Source organism: Poecile atricapillus, chromosome 1, assembly GCF_030490865.1.
Source record: "Poecile atricapillus isolate bPoeAtr1 chromosome 1, bPoeAtr1.hap1, whole genome shotgun sequence".
Taxonomy (NCBI): domain Eukaryota; kingdom Metazoa; phylum Chordata; class Aves; order Passeriformes; family Paridae; genus Poecile; species Poecile atricapillus.
In genome coordinates this window covers 82,007,849-82,030,179 of record NC_081249.1, presented here as the reverse complement: position 1 = coordinate 82,030,179, position 22,331 = coordinate 82,007,849, and the positions used below count along the sequence as shown (strand labels likewise).

General features: G+C 40.6%; 1 protein-coding gene across 1 annotated transcript in view; it reads left to right on the top strand.

Annotated features, from left to right (window-relative positions):
* The window catches only part of PRCP (prolylcarboxypeptidase), a 28,161-nt gene extending 6,504 nt beyond the window's left edge, over nucleotides 1-21,657 (top strand). Inside the window, exons 2-9 of the mRNA XM_058861673.1 lie at nucleotides 7,776-7,916; nucleotides 9,041-9,142; nucleotides 9,490-9,671; nucleotides 10,351-10,508; nucleotides 11,112-11,284; nucleotides 12,752-12,916; nucleotides 14,041-14,228; nucleotides 18,527-21,657. Of these exons, the coding sequence (XP_058717656.1) occupies nucleotides 7,776-7,916; nucleotides 9,041-9,142; nucleotides 9,490-9,671; nucleotides 10,351-10,508; nucleotides 11,112-11,284; nucleotides 12,752-12,916; nucleotides 14,041-14,228; nucleotides 18,527-18,731 (1,314 nt within the window). The 3' untranslated portion in view covers nucleotides 18,732-21,657. The remainder of the gene's footprint in view (nucleotides 1-7,775; nucleotides 7,917-9,040; nucleotides 9,143-9,489; nucleotides 9,672-10,350; nucleotides 10,509-11,111; nucleotides 11,285-12,751; nucleotides 12,917-14,040; nucleotides 14,229-18,526) is intronic.
* The last annotated feature ends 674 nt before the right edge of the window (nucleotides 21,658-22,331 follow it).

Here is a 22,331-nt window from a genome sequence, read left to right as displayed (position 1 = left end):
TGCCATCCCTGCACTGAGCTTTTGTCATTTTGTCTGTGCTCTGCCTAATTAGAAGACTATCTGGATAGATTACAGGACAGTTTTCCTGTTAGCTGCCACTGTTCATCTCTACTTCCTTGGATCCTCTGTTGTAGGATTAGCAATAGAGAATGAAATACAAGTAATAGTGGGTGAACTAAGACTGGGAGAATGATAAGCAGATTTATTTGTAGTTCTGAAAACCTGGGAAATAAAACAATTGCAACCTGAATTAAACCTTTTAAAAATATTTGGCAAAGTAGACAGTTCTAGACCTTTTTGAGGTAGGGGTACAGCTGGTTAATATATTTAATTTGACACAGTAAAAATATTATATTGTATCTGAAAGGCTGTTGTTCCCTGTGTCTTTGTTTAAAAAAATGAATTGAGGAAGTCTTTTAAATGAAAACTGTGTTCCTTAGAGAAGATGAAACTTTGCAAATTCTTTAGCTTAAACAATTAGTTCTACACAGACTAATTAGTCCTACATGGTCCTACACACTAGAACTTTGGGTCACTTCTAAAAAAACCCTGTAATGCTTTTATGCTGCTTAATCTGTGACCTATTGACATTTCACATCCATTTTTTTTCTCTCCTCTGAAGTTAATCCTCTGAATGTGATGGATTTGTAATTCAATCTGGAAGGCACATGGAAAAAATTACTGGCCTTTGCCTGTTAGGGGTCTGAGAGACCTTGTACAAGGGTAACTTTGTTCTGACTGGTGTAGTAGTCTTTTTGCTTTTTTCAGCCTCGTGAAATCATACCTTGTGAAGTAGGGCTCTGAGCTGGTTTTTCCCGATGCCTTGCCCCATCCCTTGTCCTGTGGAAGAATTTCACCTGGAAAATAATGCCTTGAATGGAAGCATTAATGATGTGAACATTTGGGGTGTTTACTACCTTAGTAGTTCATTGCAGAGTTGTGGAGTCTGGGCATCTCATGCCCCTTCACTGCTCTGAAAAGAACCAGTGACAGGGGAATGGAGACTGGTTAAGGAGTGACAGCAGTAAAGCTGACTGAAGAGAATCCTGCCTTGGTCACCCATTCTTACCCTTGTGCTGGAGCTTTCTGGCTCTCATGTCTGGGACAGAAAATGTTTGAGAATGCCTGTGGTACTTCTTCCAAATGGAGGAATTTTAACATACTAGCATCTTCATTGTGTCTGCTGGAGGATTTTACACCTAAGTAATTAAAGCCTAAATGTGTTTATGGACTTCATTTTTACATGGTAAGTAGAATCTGAAAGTTAAATTGCAGCACAAAACTATTAATGGTTTGTGGAAGTTGAAATCAATTTGTTTGTATTCTCATTAGCCGGTTGGGCTTCCGACATAAAAATAACCTTTCATCATGTACTGTTTGTTTCTAACAAGGGCTGACCTGAGTACCCTGGTGCTTTCCTACAGCATATCCTGTAGCTGTTTAAATTTTCTTTAAAGAGCCTGTCCAAACTGTGTGACTCAGGGCAGAGGTAGAGTTCCTGTCTGAAGTTTTCCTTGTTTGTGTCTTTTAATCACTGAAGAGATAAATCAGTGCTAAAAATCAGACTTCCTTAAACAGCATTGCAAGAGCAGGTGCTGTGATTTCTGCAGCATAAGAGAAGCTTCTGGAAGATACATGGAATGTAGAATCATAGACACATTTAGGTTGGAAAAGACCTTTAAGATCATCAAGTCCATCTGTAATGTTACACTGCCAGGTTTATCACTAACCCATGTGCATTGTCAAAGGACATTCTTAAGGACACAATTGCAATGATAGAGTCTCTGTATTACAAGGATCCTAAGCCTGCATTTGCTCTGGGGGCATATTTGCCTGGAAGCTCATTGCCGTGGAGACAAACTTGGTAACAGTTGTCTTCGACCATCTTGATTGTTAAATAGGAATTAGAAACAAAAAACAGTCAAAAAGCCTGTCTATTGTTATCTGTATGGTTTAGTGAATGTGATAGATTAACAAATAAAATTAAATCTGGTGAACAACACCTCTGAATTATGGAGCTTGTGGGAAATGATAATGACAGAGAGCATACTCTTTGCTGGGTGGAAAACTGGCTGGATGGCTAAACCCAGAGAGTGGTGGTGAGTGGGGTTAAATCCAGCTGCTGGTCTTCTGGAGGGCAGGAAGGCTCAGCAGAGGGATCTGGATAGGTTGAATCCATTGGCTGAGGATAGTTGTATGAGGTTCAACAAAGCAAAGTGCTCAGTCCTGACCTTGGGTCACAACAACCCCAGGTAGTGCTACTGGCTGGGGGAAGAATGGCTGGAAAGCTGCCTGGGGTAAAAGGGCCTGGGTGTGCTGGTCAACAGTGGCTGAACATGAGCCTGCCTGTACCCAGGTGGCCAAGAAGGCCAATGGCACCCTGGCCTAGATCAGGAATGGTGAGGCCAGCAGGACCAGGGCAGGGATTGTCCCCTGTACTGGGCACTGGTGAGGCCTCACCTCAAATCCTGTGTTCAGTTCTGGGCTCCTCACTGCAAGAAAGACATTGAGGGGCTGGAGCGTGTCCAGAGAAGGACAACAGAGCTGAGGAAGAGTCTGGAGCACAAGTCTGATGAGGAGTGGCTGAGGGAACTGAGGTGTTTAGTCTGGCAAGAGGGAAGCTGAGGAGGAGAGACCTTAATGTTCTCTACAACTTTGTGAAAGGAGATCATAGTGAAGTGGGTTTCTGTCTCTTAAGTAACAAGCAGTAGAATGAGAAGAGATGGCCTCAAGTTGCAACGGGGGAGGCTTAGATTGGATTACTATTCACTGAAAAGCTTGTCAGACACTACAACAGGATGTCCAGGGAAGTGGTGGAATTGCCATCTCTGGAAGTGTTCAAAAGGTGTGTGGATGTGATTTAGGGATGGACTTGTCATTGCTAGATTAATGATTGGACTCAGTCTTAAAGGTATTGTTCCAGCCTAAGCAGTTCCATTATTCTAATATATGATCCTGTCTCTTAAATTTCTGGTATTATTTATGTCTAAGACTTTCCAGTTAGTGGGTTACACAGCCTCATGCAAAAAGGTGGAGTTTACATCTCCCTGCTCTTCCACAGAGCACCAAATGATTATCCATTTCAACAGAGGGGTGAAAATCTTCAATCTCTGCTGTTCCTTGCACAACTATCAGCCTTGGAAGCAAGGAAACACCTCATTCCTTACATTTAAAATTAAAAAATTGAAACAAAGCTAAGCTTGATTTTCTTGTCTTTTTTTCTCCTCCCTTTCCTGCACTGAGCAGGGACAGAGAACCTTAGCAGGTACTGGTAGGATGAAACTTCAGTCCTGGAAGCCTCAACAAAATCTTTCCCCCACCCCATCCTCCTTTCTTACACAGATGTGACAAGAAAGTCCCTGCCCTCATGAACTTCAAATTTGAATAGAGGAAGCAAAGGTTATAAGAGGAAAGAAAACTAATAGGGCCAGCTGACTGAACTGGAGTCCCCCACAGCCCATCAGGAGTAAATGCAGGAATAGGAACACATCAGTGAAATCCCAAGGAGGCTAAGGTCCATACTGCCATTCACACAGGAGGATATCCTCAGGCTATCCTGTATCTTCCTGTCCTCAGGAAATAATTCAGACAGGATGAGCCCTCAAAACAGCTCCATGGACATGTGGAGAGTAAAGCATGACTTAAATCCCCTGGCTTCTCACCAGTAAAACAACTGGCTTGATTTCACATGGAATATCCAATTTGGGAAAATAAAGCTATTGCATAGAGGATTGAAATTCAAGGCATCACTGAAAGGCTTTCAGACGCTCACAATCTTGCCAGAAACCCAAAAGCATAAAGCTATCAGGTGCTGATTTACCACCTCAAATGGTATCAGATGCTTTTGGTTAAAACTGCCCTGTGAATTATAGTCTTTTTTTGGTAAAGGCTTGGCTTTGCTGCCCTGTCTCTGTAGTCACTGATGACCTTAAGGTCCCGCTGAGAAGGAAGTGGGTTTTAGCCCACATGTCCTGTTTTGTCTTTGTGCTCTACTTATTGCCCGAGTTCCTGGATACTTCCAGAAGTACATTAAGCAAACTAACATCTGTACAATAACTAACATCTATTGTGCCTTTTTATTTTTTCGTCCCCAGGGCATGTGTGTGGCAGAGTAACTTGTTTTATTTTAAATGGACTTTAAAAATAGCAAAAAAGCACATTACGAAAAAACCACCTTGAGATAAGTAGTCTTTGAGAGCTCAACAAAAGCACATGGTACATGTGCACATATAAGGTAAAGACAGAGAAAGGTGCTGTACAGTTCAAACAGAAGGCACCAAGATGGGGTTTGGCTATTCCTCCCAGTGTGAGTTTGTTCAGTAAACCAGTCTGGGGAAGATGTCTCATCCTGAGCTGATGAGCTGTTCTTCTCTGTAGAAAGTTTTCTGAGCTGAAGGATCAAAGCTGCTGACTTAAGCCTTCAGTCTGGTGCTCTCATCAGCCTTGTGGGCTCAGTGCCTTGTGCTGCCCACTGACATTTGTCATCCAGCTCAGGGAGTGCAGTTTCCAGAATCCTTCCTTGGGTAGTGCCTACAGTCTTCCATCAGAGCTGCCTGCCTTCACAAGCCTTCTGCTGTATGTTTTTATTTTCCCCAAATGCTTTGTGAGTCTTTGGGCTCAAAGGTGTGCAAGAAAGTATGAGGCTTTCTTAAGCAGTGTTCACAAGGGTTTTTGTATGTGGAACTGAAATTTAGGTGCTCACTTTGCCATCCTGCCTGCCTAAGCTGACAAGATTTTCTTTTAAAAACTTAGTCATAACTTATGAGTTTCAGTGCTGCTTTTTCTAATTTTATCCTTCCTCTTATTAGTATCAGAATGACTGTTCTTACTTTATCTGTAAATAAAATGACCAATCATACTTTCATCTGTAAGACATTTCTGTCGCATCATTGATGATGACTGTGTTTTATTTTTTTACCAAACTTGCCAGATAGTCCTGTTTACAGAAGCGTAGAACTTTGGGCTGAGTAACTGGTTTACATTAATTCTAGAATAGTTTTGTTTTAGAAGAGAACCTTGCCATCTCTTCACACCTCCCACACAAAGCAAGGCCAATATCAGAATAGTTCAGGATTGCTCAGGAGGACCTTGTACTTACTGCTGACATCCTGGACACAGTTGTAATATGAAAATTTTAATTGGAAAAAACACATATCTGGTAGTATACCATTACTATTGTTTTAACCAGCAGTTAAGGTATTTTAAATGTGTACTAAATGGATTTTTTTTTTTTCTTTTTGGGGTTGTGGTCTGGTTGTAAAAGTCGTTGTTTTTATCTTACTCCTTTTATGTAAGAGTGAGGAAAAAACCCTTTCTGATTCAAGTGTTTAAAGACATCTGGCTTAAGCTAAAAAAAGCTATAAAAATTTCTGGTTGATTTGAGTACTACAGTAGGCTTCACACAATTGCTGGGGTTTATTACCTGTTTGCATGCCTGTTCTATCAAGAATGGTGAAATAAAGCAATTGTTTGAATGAGACCCAGCAGCTCCTGTGCACAGCCCTGCACATTCCTGCTGCACACTTTGGCTATACAACAGCTCCCTCTGTCGTTCCTGAGCTGCAGCTTTCCCTGCGTGTCCAAACCTTTCACCTCACAATTTTGTATTGACTCTTGGGCTTCTTCCCTCTGGCTTGACAAATTTTAACATAGTCTTTACTCTTGTGATAAGATACCCCTTGGGGTACCTCCAGACAAACGTTGAATACTTTTTGGGGTGTAGTCCTCTAGCTGGCACTCTGGCTTCAGGCAGGAAGGATGCAGAATCAAGTTCTAAATCTACATACCTAGTTTTAGATGATTCCGTAAAAGGCAAGCAGGACACGTGGGCTTGTTTTTCCTATCTCTGGCAAGCAGTTTAATAAGAAATTTGAAATAGAAAAAGAATTCCTCCTGTTTACAAACAGACATGGAAGAAAAGATGTGTTAGTTGTACTTTCTGATAGTGTTGAGTTTATCAAACCATGCGGTGACTTTTTAGATGTGCTTTAACTGATTGTTCTCTTTAATTGTCCCAAGGTCTCATGACCAGAGGCTTTTTCAGTTGCTCACCTTGTTCTGCCTTTCTACATTTAGTCACTCTTAATAGGTGAAACTAAAATTAATAACTGTGCAGGTGAGTTGTCACTGTGAAGCAAGCCCAGCATGTGTTGTCAGTACCAAAGTTCATCGAAAGAGCCCTTAAATACACACGATAGCATCTCCATGTACTTATGAGTAAGGAGGAAATGGCCTCCCTGAGGAAAACTGTGAAAGTACATAAAACAGTTTTATTTGGGTCTGGAAGCAGTCACTGAAGTTACTTGTTGAAGGCAAAGACTTTGTCTCTCATGTCTGTCCACACCATGCACAGACCTTCATCTGCTCCTGCTGTTGTAGCAGTGGGCTGCAGCACACGTGTCCTCCCACTTGAGTCCAAGAGAGATTAACCTCTGAGGGAGTTCAGAAACGACATTTTGCAGCAGGCTGTACATCTGAAATAAGTTCCTGTGCTCTCTTTGACACAAAGCAAATATAAGCACCTGGTGTGGAGTAGCCAGATCCTGCAGGTCAAGTGTTAGGCTTTTCTGAGCTGCCTAAAGGAATCCGCCTAGCAGATATGTTACTGTGATAACAGCAAATGCTTGGATTTGGGTGTGATCTGCTGCTTTTCAACTCTCACTTGCAGACTTTCATAAAATAGGGATGTGAAAATTTGTTTCCTGTAGCATCTGAGAGGTGTGGCAGAGTTTGGGTGTGAAGGCAGATGGATGAGCGAGCAGAGATCCTCAAGCCAGCAGATGTCAGGCTGTTACCACCAGCAGGAACTATGACAGGAAAAGGTGGATTGATGCACTGATGAAAGTCAAAGTTGGGAAGCTACAGGTCATTTTCAGCTGAGGAATAAAAGTAGTGGAGAACTGTGAATATGTGGTAATTAAGTAGGATAGGTCTTCTGGAGTAATTCTGTGGTTTGGCTTTATTTTTTTTATATTTCATAGTAAAAGCCTGTATGGGTGTTCCAGAATAAGATTATGCCTATGCAGGGAGTTACCTGTTAAACTCTCCAGTGTGGATGAATTCTAGGGGAAAGGTCCAGGTGGATGGTGAATACAAAGCCGTGTGAGTAAAAGCTGGAAAAAAATTACCTTAGGAATTGAATTTCTAATGAGGGAATAAATCTAACACTATGGGGTTTGGGTTAAGGGGTATGATGTATATAGGCTGGCAATATTTGTAGAACAGTGGTAGGCAATAAACACCCACTTTCTAACAAGAATCTGTTTAAATTTAATTCTTACGCCAGAAGAAGAGAAAGAAGAGGTGGTTTTTTTTATTGATTTAGTTTTGGAGTTCTTATTTGTTTAATTTGCTGGAGTTTTTTTCCTTTTTTTTAATAACTAGGCTAATAAGGTGTTCTTGAGATTCAAAACATCCTGTGATGACTCTCTATTTGTTGATAGTTTTATTGCATGAAGTACTTTGTGACCTCTCAGCAGATTTGTCTGACTTCCTAAATATATTTAGAATATCTGGCGTTAAGTAGGGTGCTATAAAAAGGGCATGGATTTTTATTCTTAATGGCTGAAAATAGCATTTATCCTTCAGTATACACACCTGTATTTTAGACTTTTTTTTTTTTACAAAGCAGAATAATTTGATGAATTAGGAATATAAATTAATTTAAAGACTTTTTTTTTAATCCGTACTTACAGATTAAAAACTGTCAGTACTCCCAGTGGGCTCCAGGATCAGTTTGAACTTTCTGAACCTGTTGCTGATGTTTGTTCTTACAGATTGATCACTTTGGATTTGATGAAAATCGTACATTCCAGCAGCGGTACCTGGTAGCAGATCAGTACTGGAAGAAGGGCAGTGGACCAATACTGTTTTATACAGGCAATGAAGGAGACATTGAGTGGTTCTGCAACAACACGGTATGTGTGAAATACTGGGATTACAGTCCTACCTGCCAGTGCTGGCATACTGAAAAAGTGAGGAGGAATGAGATGGCAGTCATAGAAGGTTCTTGAAAGATAGGTTTGTAATGATTGCTGTGATTGTTATAGGAGGAAGAGGAAGCTGAACAAAAGCACATAAAAAGCTTAGGGGGGGGTTCAGGGTCCTATTTGAAGCCCAAACAAACCAAAGAGATACACTTGTATTAAATTCCTGGAGCAGTGAAGAAAAGTTTTAAAGGAAGCACTGTAGCTGCCCTGAGCTGACAATTCAGAATTTTGGATCAAATTAAACTTATCCTAGTACTTTAGATTCCCCAAGCAAAATGGAAGGTTTTCATGTTTGGAATTTTGTTTCTCTATTAAGAAAAATATGAAGGGAGCTGGAAATCAAATTGTTCTCTGTAGTACCTGTGAAAATTTTTACTTCCTTGACTGGTACAAATGCAAAATGGAGTGTGTGGGTATTTTTCAGTCATTGCAATACAAAGTCCAGTAACATGATAGGAGGTGGCATGTGCTGAGCTCAAAGTCACCAGGGACTGCTTGCATGCTTTGTGCTGCCAGCAGATGATCTCTGTCTGCTTCTGCTCATAGCTGCTGGTAACAAACTGTTATCAACAAGTAATAATAAGTTGTACTTATTTATGAATTGAAAATAACTGTATTGCAATGCTCTAGATTAATACTTATTGACACACAAGTTTTGTATTTTCTGTAATATAGTCCTAAATCAAATGCATGCTTTTCTCCTGTAGCCTTTTTTATTTCCTGTGGATTAAGCTCGTGCCATAGGAGTCCTGTTAGAATTGCCTGTGTATAGTCACAAGACAAGGATACTTAATATTTCTCAGCATTGAAATACACATAATGTCTTTGTTTATATCTCTTTCTCTGGCTTGGTATCTGTTTTCTGTGTTTTCTGACTTAAGTGATACTTAAAAACCAAATTGCATTCTGTCTTTCTAGTGGCATTTTGATAGTGATATCTTTCTAATCAAAGAATTGGAATACACTAGAAAAAATATAAGCTATGTGAATGAAACTAGAGACTTTTAAACAAGCTGAATCAATTATTTTCAGTGTCGTTTTCCTCCAACCAGGGTTTTATGTGGGATGTGGCTGAAGAACTTAATGCCATGTTGGTATTTGCTGAACATAGATACTATGGAGAATCTTTGCCCTTTGGGAATGAGTCTTTCAGTGTAAGTGTCATCTTTTGTCTTCCTAATAAATGTATTCCATAGAAAAATAATTCTGTGCATTTTAATTCTTGCCAGGGCAATGAGTGTTAATTTGAGTAAGATGTAACTTTTTTGTATCTATCAATTCTAGGGGGAAAAAAACCCCAAACAACTAGAGGTTTTGTTTTTGGTTTTTTTTTTAGTGCTTCAAAGGACACATGTGAAGAATATTTAATTTGTTCTCAGGCACAAATTTACACCTATGATTTTAGCCGTAGACCTGATTTTAGCTGTAGCTGCCATGGGGAATAGAAAGACTGCTGCTGGAAATCACTCGTGCTGTCCATAACCTGCCTTCTTTCTCTCAGGATTCCAAGCATCTCAATTACCTGACCTCAGAACAAGCTCTGGCAGACTTTGCAGTACTTGTTGAGTACTTAAAGACGACCATTGCGGGAGCCCAGCACAGTCCAGTCATAGCTATTGGAGGGTCTTATGGAGGAATGCTTGCAGCCTGGTTTAGGATGAAGTATCCCCATGTGGTGGTTGGGTGAGTGTGCTCCTCCTGCTTAAACAGAGCAGGCACATATTACTTCTGTGCTATAAATGTTTCCGCTCTGGCAGAAGTACCATAATTCAAGCTGGCTTGAATTTTTCAGTGATGGGAAAAGGAATCAAGTTACTTTGAACTTGGGAAGAGGCACCGTTTGCCTAAAAAAGACAGCTGTAGGTCAGCAGGTATATTTTGTCAGAGTTACCTGTTAGATTTGTGAAAACAACATGTGAAAACTGACTTGGCACCTGATTTTTTTTTAGGGTCTCCAGACTTCCTGATGACTTTAGGCAGGTCTTTAATCTCTTTGATAACCTAGTTACCCTCTTGCAAACAAGCTAGAGAGCTTATTTTCACTGACCGTGCCTCTCTTCATTTGGGTTCACACAATGCCTAGTGAGAAAGACCTGATAGATAAGAATGAAAAACAATAAAGTAATCAAGTCTGAATTTCTACCTCTAGTATTTGCTGATATAGTTGTACTACTGTCCAAGACTTGTATCCTCCAGCAGCCTTTTGTATACAGACCTGTGGAACAATTTTGCAGCATTATGGTTAGCTCACCTAGAGCACAGTGTCCAAGCTGAATTATAAATGTTGCTTAGATAATGTCTGTGGGGAGGGTATGGAAGTCCATTTTGCAGGGGTTAAGGATCTTTTTATGTCCTTTTGCAGAGCTCTGGCAGCCTCTGCCCCAATCTGGCAGTTTGGTGATTTGGTTCCATGTGGCACATTTTTCAGCATAGTGACCAATGATTTCAAAAAGAGTGGCACGGGCTGCTCAGAGAGCATCCGGAATTCCTGGAATGCTATTAACCACCTTTCCTCAACAGGTAAGACCTCACCAGTGCTTTTTCAAAGAATAGTAATAATCTGGAGAGTGTTATGACTTTTACCTGTGTATGTCTTGGGTTTTTTGAAACTTTGCTCCAGTACTGAAAATTGCTTAGTGAACCTAGTACTACTTTTAAATGCCTGTTTTGTTGTATCACAAACTTCTTTCAGGCCTGGTGGGATGCAGAATCCAGGTCCAAACATTCCTAAGGTCAGATAAGAACAGACTTAAGATCAGAACCTCAAGGCTTATATTTCTTCTGACAAAATAGGCCAGATAGTCATTACTATAAAAAAGAAGTACTTTGCCAACCGAGGCATTCAGGAAGAGAAAATACTGTAGTCATTATGAACTCAGTGATAGGGACTTAGTTGGACTTGAAGATCTTTTTCAACCTAAGTGATTCTGTGATTATACAACTACCTGAAAAAAAGTTGTAGTGAGATGCTGACTAAAAATTGATCTGCTGTGCTTGTATATGTGTGGAATAGTTTCACTGAATTAGGCTGAGCAAAAATATTTTTTAGCAGCAGCAAAACTGATGTATGTGTTAATGGTACAATTCACTAAATATTGTTCTATCCATTTATTTTTATTGAAGATGCAGGTTTGCAGTGGCTTTCCAACACATTTCATTTGTGCAGCCCCTTAAAAACTCTTCAGGATGCTGCTGTATTGAAAAATTGGCTGAGTGAAACATGGGTAAACTTGGCTATGGTGAATTATCCCTATAAAGCTGACTTCTTACAACCTCTGCCAGCTTGGCCTATACAGGTAATTTAGAACCAATATCTTGTAGAACTGACTATTTGATTTAATTAATTCTCTCCTCCTCTCCTAGCTTGCACCATTTCCTTTGTTTTCTTGGCTCTGTAGAAGCAGTGTGCTGAGAAAAGACAACCAAGATAAGATCTTGTGCATGAGCTGGTTTGTTACTAACTGCCACTTGTAGGTCTAACAGGGTATATCAACAGGCCAGAAGAAAAAGTGCCAGGGATGACTGAGAAACCTTAGCTGTCCTGCAGAGCTGTTCTTTCACAGAAAAATACTGCACAAAAAGCACACGTGTTTCTGATGTGAGATTTAGCTGACAGAGCTTGCAACTGAAAAAGTTTCGAGCCTGTGTCCTTTTGGGTGTGGGAAAACTAGTGAGAGAGAAAATGTGGATCACCACAAACATTCCTTGCTGGGTCCCTTCTCAAAGCAGAACCTCTTTTTACACTTGCAAGCCTTCATTTGTGCAGTTCTGTTTATCTACAGTGCCCTCTCCAAGATTTCTATATCCTTGGAGTGTTCTTATTCTTTCAAGACTCTGGCTGAATTTCCCTGCAGGACTTTGGGTTACTGTGTAAGGCAGGTGAGGCAGGTAAGATACAAGTATTTTAGGCAGTAGTTAATTATAAAACAAAATCTTTCCCTTGTATAGAGCTGTATGCTTGAGGAGAGAGGGAAATTCATCTGTCCTATGTGTCTGTCTGCAAAGAGCAGGATAAACACCTTGGAAATAATTTCTGCTTTTTTATCAGTCTGAAAGATCCATGAAACATGCTTACCTCCACCACTGTCCATGTTACCTCTGTTTAGCTGAGGTATAAACCTAGCCCACAAGAGGCCACTACTCATCTGGACAATACTAATGCATGAAATCTGATTTATATAAGCTGTTTACATACTTTCTTTTCTGAAACAGTAGCTCTATTATGACTCTGAGGGCAAGAAAGGTAGGGGGAAGATGTGGACTTGATGATCTTGGAGGTCTTTTCCAACCTTAATGAGCAGCTGGATATACATATATATATATGCATGTTGTTTAATCTGTTCTGTTTTGAGCTACCTACATCAAACTACAGGGACTAAATCCCCAGTCTATACCTGGAGTTTCTCTGTTATCTATCTGTATGTGCTGCCTTTAATTACAGAGGTACTAAATACTATTTATTAAATATAATCTATTTTAAAATATGGGAAATGGATTGAAAAATTTGATGACAAAGGCATTTCAGTGGCACTGTTGGGTTTTTTAAAAAAAATTAATCAGGAAATAAAAAGTTTCAGGTTCTTCATAGTAGCATGCACTACACATATGTGATACTGCTTTTTCTGATAATCAGGATATATAATTTCATAGACAATTTCTGGAAGTGGTCTGACTCTACTTGGAAAATAAATTAATATTCTACTAGGTGTCATGTATTAATATTTAATTCATATAGATTGAGACTACTTCTCTCTTTGTTGCAGGAAGTCTGCAAGTTCTTGAAGGATCCCAGTCTCTCTGACAAATTATTGCTGCAGAATGTTTTCCAGGCAGTAAATTTATATTACAATTATACAGGAGAAGCCTCATGCTTAGATGTGTCACAGACTGCAACAAAGAGTCTGGGTGAAATGGGTTGGTACTACCAGGTATGCTCACTAATCTTTATAAATTGCAAGTCAGTTGTGTTTTTTTGATCTAGAGCAGATGAGAATTGTTATTTAGCTGTCAATATATTGTGCCAGATGTATTGATGTACTGATGACAAACATAGTCACAAGCCAATGATTGTAGTGGGGAAGACAAGGCAGAAAATAGAAGCAGCTTTCTCAGGCGGTTTAGATTGTATCTTCATTATCTAGCTACTTGTTGAGTTTCAGCTGTTCATATAGGCTGGAATGTATGGCAGTCAGTTGTATGAGGTCTAACAAGGCCAAGTGATGGGTCCTGCACTTGGGTCAGAACAACCCCAGGCAGTGCTACTGGCTGGGGTCAGAGCTGCTGGAAAGCTGCCTGGTGGAAAAGGACCCAGGTGTGTTGGTCAACAGCAGCTGAACATGAGTCAGCAGAGTGCCCAGGTGGCCAGGAGGGCCAGTGGCACCCTGGCCTGGATCAGCAATGGTGAGGCCAGCAGGACCAGGGCAGGGATTGTCCCCTGTACTGGGCACTGGTGAGGCCTCACCTCAAATCCTGTGCTCTGTTCTGAGCCCCTCACTGCAACAAAGACATTGAGGGGCTGGAGCGTGTCCAGAGAAGGACAACAGAGCTGGGGAAGGAGCACAAGTCTGATGAGGAGTGGCTGAGGGAACTGAGGTGTTTAGCCTGGAGAAAAGGAGGTGGCTGAAGAAAGACCTTAATGCTCTATACAGCTCCCTGAAAGGAGATTGTAGGGAGGTGGGTTTCTGTCTCTTAAGTAACAAGCAATAGTATGAGAAGAAATGGCCTCAAGCTGTACCAAGGGAGATTTAGATTGAATATTAGGAAAAATGTCAAACACTGAAACAGGCTACAGAGAGAAATGGTGTAGTCACCATCCTGGAGTTTTTAAAAAGTTACTGTGCACTTAGGTACGTGGTTTAGAAGTGGATTTGGCACTTTTTGGTTTATGGTTGAACTCAGTTTTACAAGGTCTTTTCCAACCTAAATGGTTCTGTAGTAGTTAGGCAGTAATTACTGATCAAATGCTGTTTGAACCTTCTTTTCTAAATACTGCAGTAAAAGCTATTGGATGTTCCCCATGGCATATATTTCATTGACCTGCCCTTTCTTTCAGGCTTGCACTGAGATGGTGATGCCCTTATGCACAGATGGTGTCCATGACATGTTTGAGCCTCAGAAGTGGGACTTTGATGCACTTTCAGAAGAGTGTTACAGGATGTGGGGAGTGAGGCCTCGCCTCTCTTGGATTCTTTCTATGTATGGAGGAAAAAACATCAGTTCACACAGCAACATCATCTTCAGGTAAGCCTTGTTTCAATTGATAGTGTAGTCTTCCACTAGTTTGGGTTTCCAGTGTAGAGAATCTGCCCCAAGTAGTGAAGGGATCTCTCTGCAGCACTCCAGCTGAATAAATTATGGGCATGCTTTGTGTTGCTATTGAGAGTAAAATGGTCAGTCTGCAGTGGCCAAAGAAACCAACTGTTCTGTTATTGCCTGTGTGACTCTAAAAGAAAAATCTGGGCTGGGATTCTGCCAAACATCTTCTTTCCATGTGGATTCATTCTTACCTTGTGGTCAAAATTCAGGTTTCCCATGCTGGCAAATTCCTACTTTTATGAACCCAAAGCACTGTTGCTTACACATAAAAGGAACGTCTAAATAAGTCCTAGCTATAACACAGAATCTTGGTCACCAAAATTATTGCTCTGAGTGATAGCCTTGTGAAAGGGCTGGCATGGCATTCCTTTTTCCCTTTGATACAGAAAAGAGAGGGAAGTAACTTTGGGAGTTTTTCTGTTACTGCCAACAGCTTTTTCTTTTAGTGGCATTTAGGCAAGTTTCAACAAACTTGTGTAAGGTCCAAATACAAAGATGTTTCTATTTTTGTAAGGAATACTGGTAATACAACAAAAGTTTGTCTAAAATACCTTTGTATGTGGACAAAAAATGAAAGAAATGTTTCAATCTAGCACAAAAAACTGGTCCATGCTGCTTGCTCTCTATTCAGCCTTTGGTTCCCTGATTTTTAAGATTAAACTGCTGTCTTTAAAGGGAAATTCATGTGGTTTTACTTATGCTGTGAGGTGATTTAGGCGAGTGCTGTCTATCCATCAGGTTCTTATGTGGGAGGGAGGTGTCCTACAGACCCATTGAGGCCTCAGGAGTCCTGACTTTCTGTACCCACTTTGGGAAGCTCCTGGATATGTATTGTGTTCTGGTCAAAATTCTGCAAAACCTTTTCATAAAACACCTTGCCACTTCTACAAACCAAGCTTGGAATTAGTCTTTTGTATGTGGTAGATAGGTATGCATTTTCAAAGTAGAAAGTTCTCACTTAAATTGGGGATTATTTTCTGGATCACAGCTGTTAGTATCAGTCTGTTTGGCTGCAAAGGCATTTTGCTTTCCTCTTGTTTGCCTCTTGCTGTTTCTGTCCCAGCAGGATATCTACTCTGGAGTGAGAAATCCCACCCTTTTTTGGAAAACTTTTTAATAAAGAAAATTTGTTGGTTTCACTTAGTTTCTTCAGAATGTTGATTATTTCCAAGGCTGCACAGCTCTGTACAGTAGAAATCTGCTTTGTAAGCGATAGACAAGCAAACAAATCTAAATAAGTGTTTAAGAATTTATGCCAGCTGAAGGAGCTGGAAATGAGAAAAGCCTGAAAGCAACCAAATGAATGTTAAAGTAGTGCTGTACACACAAAGCTTTTGGATCTCAAGCTGGGATGTTTCTCTTCAAACAAATACGTTGTCAACACTGTACATTTTATATAAGAGCCTTTTATTCTCAAACACTGCAGAGTGCTTTACAAAAAACATCCCAATGTTTACCAGGGGATGTGGCTCCCTGTGGGGTGAAAAGGACTGTGTTTCAAGTGACAGGCAACTTGCACAACAGTGTAGTGCAGGAAGGGAAAAGTACTCCGTCTAAAGAGAACCACTGTAGGGTGGATTTATCCAGACACAGTAGGATTTGGCCAGGATGCTTAAACTGGTGCTGCTGCTTCTCCCTGTGTGAGCAGAACATCACTCTGCACAGTCACACTGTTGTTTGTGTGGGATTAATGCAGGGAATTCCATTGCCATTCTGCTACCTTCCTGGAATTACATAGTGTGTAAGCAGTTACTTAGGCTGTGGGCAGGTGGCACTTGCCTGTCCTGGGCAGTACATCTTTACTAAAACTGGTCTGAGGAAGTTGGGGGTTTCAGAACCCTGTTTCCCCTTTCCCTTCCAGCAGTTTTCACTCCTCTTACTGGAACATGCTGTGTACTTGATGTGGAAGTGCTGCACAGCAGTGGGAAGTGACATTTTAACACTGTTCATATAGGTGGTGGCAGAGAGGTTGTAGCAGTTGTAGTGTCTCATCATCTACTGTAGTAGTCAAAATCATCCCAGGTTACATCAGACAGTATGAAATCTTGTGTGCAGAGTCTAAAAATGTTTTTTTTTTTTCAATCTCAGTGAATCACACCTAAGTTGTAGGCTTCTAAGTCAGGGCACCCACATATCCAGTCCTGTACTGGCACAGGAGAGGCAGAAAGTGAAGGCTTGGTTTTAAGAGATTTTGGTGCTCTGTGCAGAAGGGAGAATTGTTAGCACTAAAGAAGGGAATGGAGGCAAAGAAGGGAAGGCAGAACAATATGTGTCTGAAGAGAAAAAGCTAGAGAAACAACATGGGAACATGACAATTGTGGAAGGTGGTCACGTTATAAAAGGATGCACAGACAGTGCTGCTACAATTGTGTAAAACTTCTGGGCAGGGCAGGAGGGCTGAGGAGACTGAAGAGAATATAGGAAAGGGAACTGTGTGTTGTGGGATATGCAGAACCCTGTGTGTGCTGTCAAGGAAGCATATGAATTGAAAACAGGAGTAGCATGCTGATTTTTGCATTAGTTTTTTTTCTGAAGTCCTGCTTGCCTGGCCACTGCTATAAAGAAATGTCTGGCTTATTCTTTTTCTTCTTTTGCTTTGGGAAATTCCTGTTGCGTGAGATGGGCAACAGAGTACTTACATGCATGCTTAGTTTTAACACATAAATAATTTATTCCAGTTGGAATGATCTTAATCTGCAAATACTGTTAAGATTTGTGATTTTGTGGTGAGCCCTCCATCTCCCCTCCCATTAAGTTTCACTTCCCAAGCTGTGTAAGTACCTCTGGTGCTATCCTTTGGAAGGAGATGCAGAGGATGCAGCCAGAAGCTCACAGAAAAGGCTGTGGCATGCTTAGCTTCCACATGACTAGGACCAAAGGATCCAAGTTCATCTGCATCATGGGTCTCTCAGCAACTCATCCCCTTGTTGCCAAGGTGCTCTGCTGATTCAGGTGACCTTTTAAATCCAATGCTTTTGGCTTATTGGGCAGCTCTCAATGTTTTTTGCTTTGCAGATACAAAATGTTTCTCTTGTCTTAGGTCGTATTTAGAATCACTGAAAGTAAGGAACTGCAGAGACTCAAGATACTTAGTTGTTTGGGGTTTTATTTCAGCGGTGAAACAAGTGAAATATTAGGTTTCTACTCCAGATTATTTCTAAAAAAAACTTTATTTTTTATTTTTATTCATTATTTTACTGTCGTTTTCTGGTGCTGCCATTGTGGTATTTTTCTAGCTCTGTGTCTCTGTGTCCAAGGATGTCTTAATAGCTCCTTCTAGAAATTTACTCTCTCATACCACAGCCCATCTCTGACATTTCCTTTTGTGGGCAGGTCCAGTGTTTTAAGTGAGAAACAGATCTAGGTTTGTGTAGTTCCACAAGTATATGGATATTGCTTTCTTTGTGCAGAAAGGTGGGCCATGTGTGGGAAGGACACTGCAGTAAAGGAAAATAAGATGTAGTAGGGGTTATTGGGTCAAGTCTTAAGCTAGGACTTGAAGGACTAGGAATGAGAGATGGAAAGCTCTCTCCCAGCTGGGTTTGCTCTATGGACTGTTATTTGGAGCCCTATCTATAGTGTAAGGAATTTTTAAAATTTATCTGTGAGGAGGGGGAGTGAATGGTATGAAGTTGTCCTGTCACAGAGGAAGAGTCATTTTAGACAGTTTTTTAAGGGGAAAAAAAAAATCTTCATTTTCATATGGTTGTTACTGAAGTCAGCACTAACAAACCATCCAAGCATTTCTTTGCAAAACCAGGTTGGCACTCAGCTGAGACACGAAAAGGTAAAACTTCCTAAAAATTCAGCTCTAGAGGGTCCAGTGAGTAATTTGTTTATGGTAGACTGTGAAGAAGGAAAGTGAAGTGTTTGATTTGGGAATTTTGGCATGTTTTAGTGGAGGGAAACCTGAAACTTTTATGACAGTTAACAGGTTGCAGCAGATTTATCTTCTGAGGCTTTTATACTGCTACAGGTTATTATCTGAGTTAGCAGATAATTAGTGAGAAGTGTAGCCTTGCTTAAGCTGCTGATAGCTCCATATCTCTGTCAAGAAGGTGCTTCTTAGCAGAGGGGTGGGCACAAGATATTAAGAAAGGGCTGAGCTCTGTTTCTGCTGCTGCACATGCAAAACAAAAATCAGTAGAAATGCTGATGTGAGCTGCAGCCTCACTGCTGACTGCTGTGCACATGTACCCTGATGAAATAGTCTTTCCTTACAGCAATGGTGGCCTGGATCCATGGTCTGCAGGTGGGGTGACCCAGAACATCACCAATTCCCTCGTGGCAGTTGTGATCCCAGATGGAGCCCATCACCTGGACCTACGCAGCCGTAACCCTTTGGACCCCAAGTCTGTACAGCAGGCTCGAGCCATGGAGATCTGCCTCATGAAGGAGTGGATTGAAAAGGCCAGGCACAGCCACTGAAGTGGTACTGCAACAACTGTGGCCATTACACCTCTCTTGGCTTTGCTGAGAGCAGGATCAGGCCTTGTGATATGGTCACTGGAGCATTTCCCTCCTGCTTCCTCACCTGCACTGCAGCGGTCACCATTGTCCGTGAGAGAGGCAGGCAGCAGATGGATGGAGAGCATTCTCAGATGATAAACTCCAGTCAAAGTGCACGGATTGAGCTGCCTGCTTCTGGTTTGCTTTCCTCTTCTGCTCTGCTCAAATGCTGTACTTTACTACACAGTAATGGGTTCCAGTTCTAGGCTTGTTGCCCTTCTCCTCACCGCACTGAGTGATTGTTCCAACAGTGGATTGCATGGGAGTGCTGTTGATGGTGAAACTCCTGCTGCCTCCAGTGTGGTTGAATTTCAAACATCCTCTGCTACTGGAGATAATGAGTGAACAAAAATCACATCTTTCTGTGATGCTTGGTGGAGAGGTAGGCAAGGCCTGGGGAAACTGGTTGTACTGTTTATAAGGAAACTAAACAGCCCTTACCCTTTTGGAATCAGTGTTGGAGAATAAATAAATATACAACTTTTTTTCTACCTAGTTTTCCAGCAGCTTATTAATTGGCACATTTTTGTATTCTGTGCTGTACTGAATGGTCAGGGCTGGGCCCAGACTCACTCTGCTAACTGGCTGAGCATGCAGAATCTGCATCAGGATTCTATTTCTTCTTTTGCTATGAGTCCTAATTCTGAGATACCTGTCAATATCTGTGATGATGGTTACCAAAGAAAACTGAGCATATTTTGTGTGTGTATATGTTTGTACCTCTCACAAACACATAGCTTTTTGAAATCAGAAAGCTTTTGAAGCTATTCCCTTGAAGAGCAAATGTGACACTTGTGCTGGCTACATCTTATGAAGTGACAAATAATTGGGGCTGTGCCTTGTGTGGGTTCTTCCCTCCCTTCCATTCTGTGTATTGTTCAAATTCTGCATGATCTGTTTGCTGATGGCTCTTCAATAAAAGCCTTTTAAAAAAGAAAATGTTTGCTGGACAAACTATTGAAAACACAGAATGCAGCTATTCCCTTGGATCAGCCTAAAGTCTGATGCTGAGCTCACCAAGCCAGGTGCACTGGGCTTTCTGTAAGGCTTCCAAACCAGACAAACTTCCCTGATTCATGAGACAGCATATTTGACATTAATAAATGGCTGGGGCAGTACCCTTGTTTTCCAGCTTTGGCTTCATTCACACTGCAGCCCTTCTTCAGAAAGGATTCTTTGCAGTTTAAAGGACAACTCAATTTTAGAATGACTCAGGCAAGCCTTCATGTCCCCAGACTCTTAAAATTCCATCTCTGTTGAAAAGTTCTCTCAGCTTTAGCTAATAGTTGAGTATTTTCCTAAGATTCCAGGTGGCCTTTTCTGTTTCCAGTCTCCTCCTGTCCTCTGGGAACAAAGAGAGCCCAACACTGGTCTCTTTTATCTTTTTTATCTTTTTTTATCTTTTTTTTTTATCTTTTAATTTTTATCTTTTCAAACACTCCTGTGTATCTTCTTTCCAACAGATTGTCTTTTTTCTCATCTAGTGTTAAACATGGCATTTATGTTCAGACTCTGCAGTCTGAAAATCTTACACTTTTGAGCAAGGTAATTTCTTAGATACTCCAGAGAACAAGGCCAGGTAAGAACTGCAGGGTTAAAGGATGAGCTGTGTAGGATTTTCCTGAAACCTGTTGACTGAAAACTGTTGGTGTTTCTGTTTTCCAATAGTTCCAGTTTTTGCTGTAAATACACTCTAGACTCTCACTCATGGACTTTATAACATGTCCTTGATTCTTTTGAAATAAATAAAATCTATTGTTTTTTAATCAATTATGTTACAGCAGAGTTTTTAGGAATACTGTTGTGTCTTCTTACACGTTAATTGATGTGTGGCAATGTCCTGGTTTACTGCAGGGCATGGAATGAAACCTGTAAGAGTTAATATAAATTTGGGGATCAAAAATTATTTAATTGAGCAAGCAAGATCCTGGTGCAATTGCTCCCACTAGCCCACTGATTGCTCAGGATGCTGCTCCAAGTGAAAATTTTGGGATAAGCATTTCCATAAAGATGTGAACAGCTGAAATTAACAGCTACTCTATATTATTAGTCAGCTTGTGTCTCCTCTCTCTCCCCTGCTAGTGAACTTACTGTCTCAGGAAACAGCTGCTGCTTTGTTGTATGGAAAACACTTGTTAATTTCAAGCAGCAATTTCATTCTTCTTTCTCTTTTCATTCCTTTCATTAGCAAAAAAAAAGTTACCTTCAGCAACATTTAGGGTAACATGCAATTTCTTAACTTTAAGTTTTGTGAAATGACACTTAAAAAATATTTTCAGAGGAGTTTTGTTTGTGTTTTTTGTTTATTTGGGGGAGGGGGGATGTTAATAATCTTACTATTCCATACAGTTTCTTTCTGTGAGACTGATTCAAGTGTACTTTGGATCAGGTTCTTATTGGTTGGACCAGCTTATGAATTATGTGACTTGTTTTTATGGTATTTTTGATTTTACTTTTTTTCCCGTCAAGCTGAGTAGTCAAAACTTTAGGTCTTATTTATCTCAAACATTCAGACTTCATCTTACAATCCATGTACACATCTGTGAATGTTACAGAGGGACTGTCTTGTGGTTTGGCTACCTCATCTAAATGTTGGCTCTCCTGTGTGTTTCATACAGGTGAGAATGAGTTGGGCGTAACCAATGGTTGATTTGTCTTTCCAGGCATATGGTGATGAGCCATACTTCATCTCAGGCTTATGTGAGTCCTTATCTTGTGTTAGAAATTGCAGGAATTGAAGACTCTATGTTTCCTATTCACTGGGGAAAATGCAGAGGGAAAAAGAGTTAATATTTTCCCCAAAGCATGAATCTTATTGGTGAGCCTGCAGTTTGCATCAATAAAAATGCATTAAAATAATGTTGACTTTCTGGAACTGGATTTTGTTTTGCAGGGACATCAATTTTTATCCTTTGTCAGATTCCAAGTTCTGCAAGTGACATTGTCTAGTTTGTACCTGACTCTTGAGGAGTGAGGGGAGAGCTGGTTACAGGAATACTTGAGTCACACACATGGCAGTCAGGATGACAGATGGTGAGTCTGCACTCCTTTGGGAGTTTCTCACTTCAGAGCTTTGGCTGTGGTGAGAAGCAGGTGTATGAGCTGGTTGTTCTCTGTAGGTGACCACACTGAATGCAGTCAAGCTGCCTATAATGGGAAAAGTCCATTTTCCTTTTGAAAGCTTTCCCAGGCAAACACTCATTTCCCCCATGTCTGTGCTGAGGAAGGTTGTGAGAACAGATCTGTAACGTCCCCTGACCTGGCAAGGGGAGGTTTTAATCAAATAGTTAATAGGGTATGCTATGGCTATATATATATATATATATAGCTAGGTAATAGCTATGGCTGCAGACTCTTGGGAAGGAGCTACATAAGTTCTGCATTTTGTTTGGTTTCATTTTTTCAATTTGTAGGATAATTTTAATTTTGACGATGATCAAATATTTCATCATCAAAAGAGTGATGAAAAGAGTGATAGAAATGAAACTCCCTCCTGGAGCATGGATTCTAACTCACAGG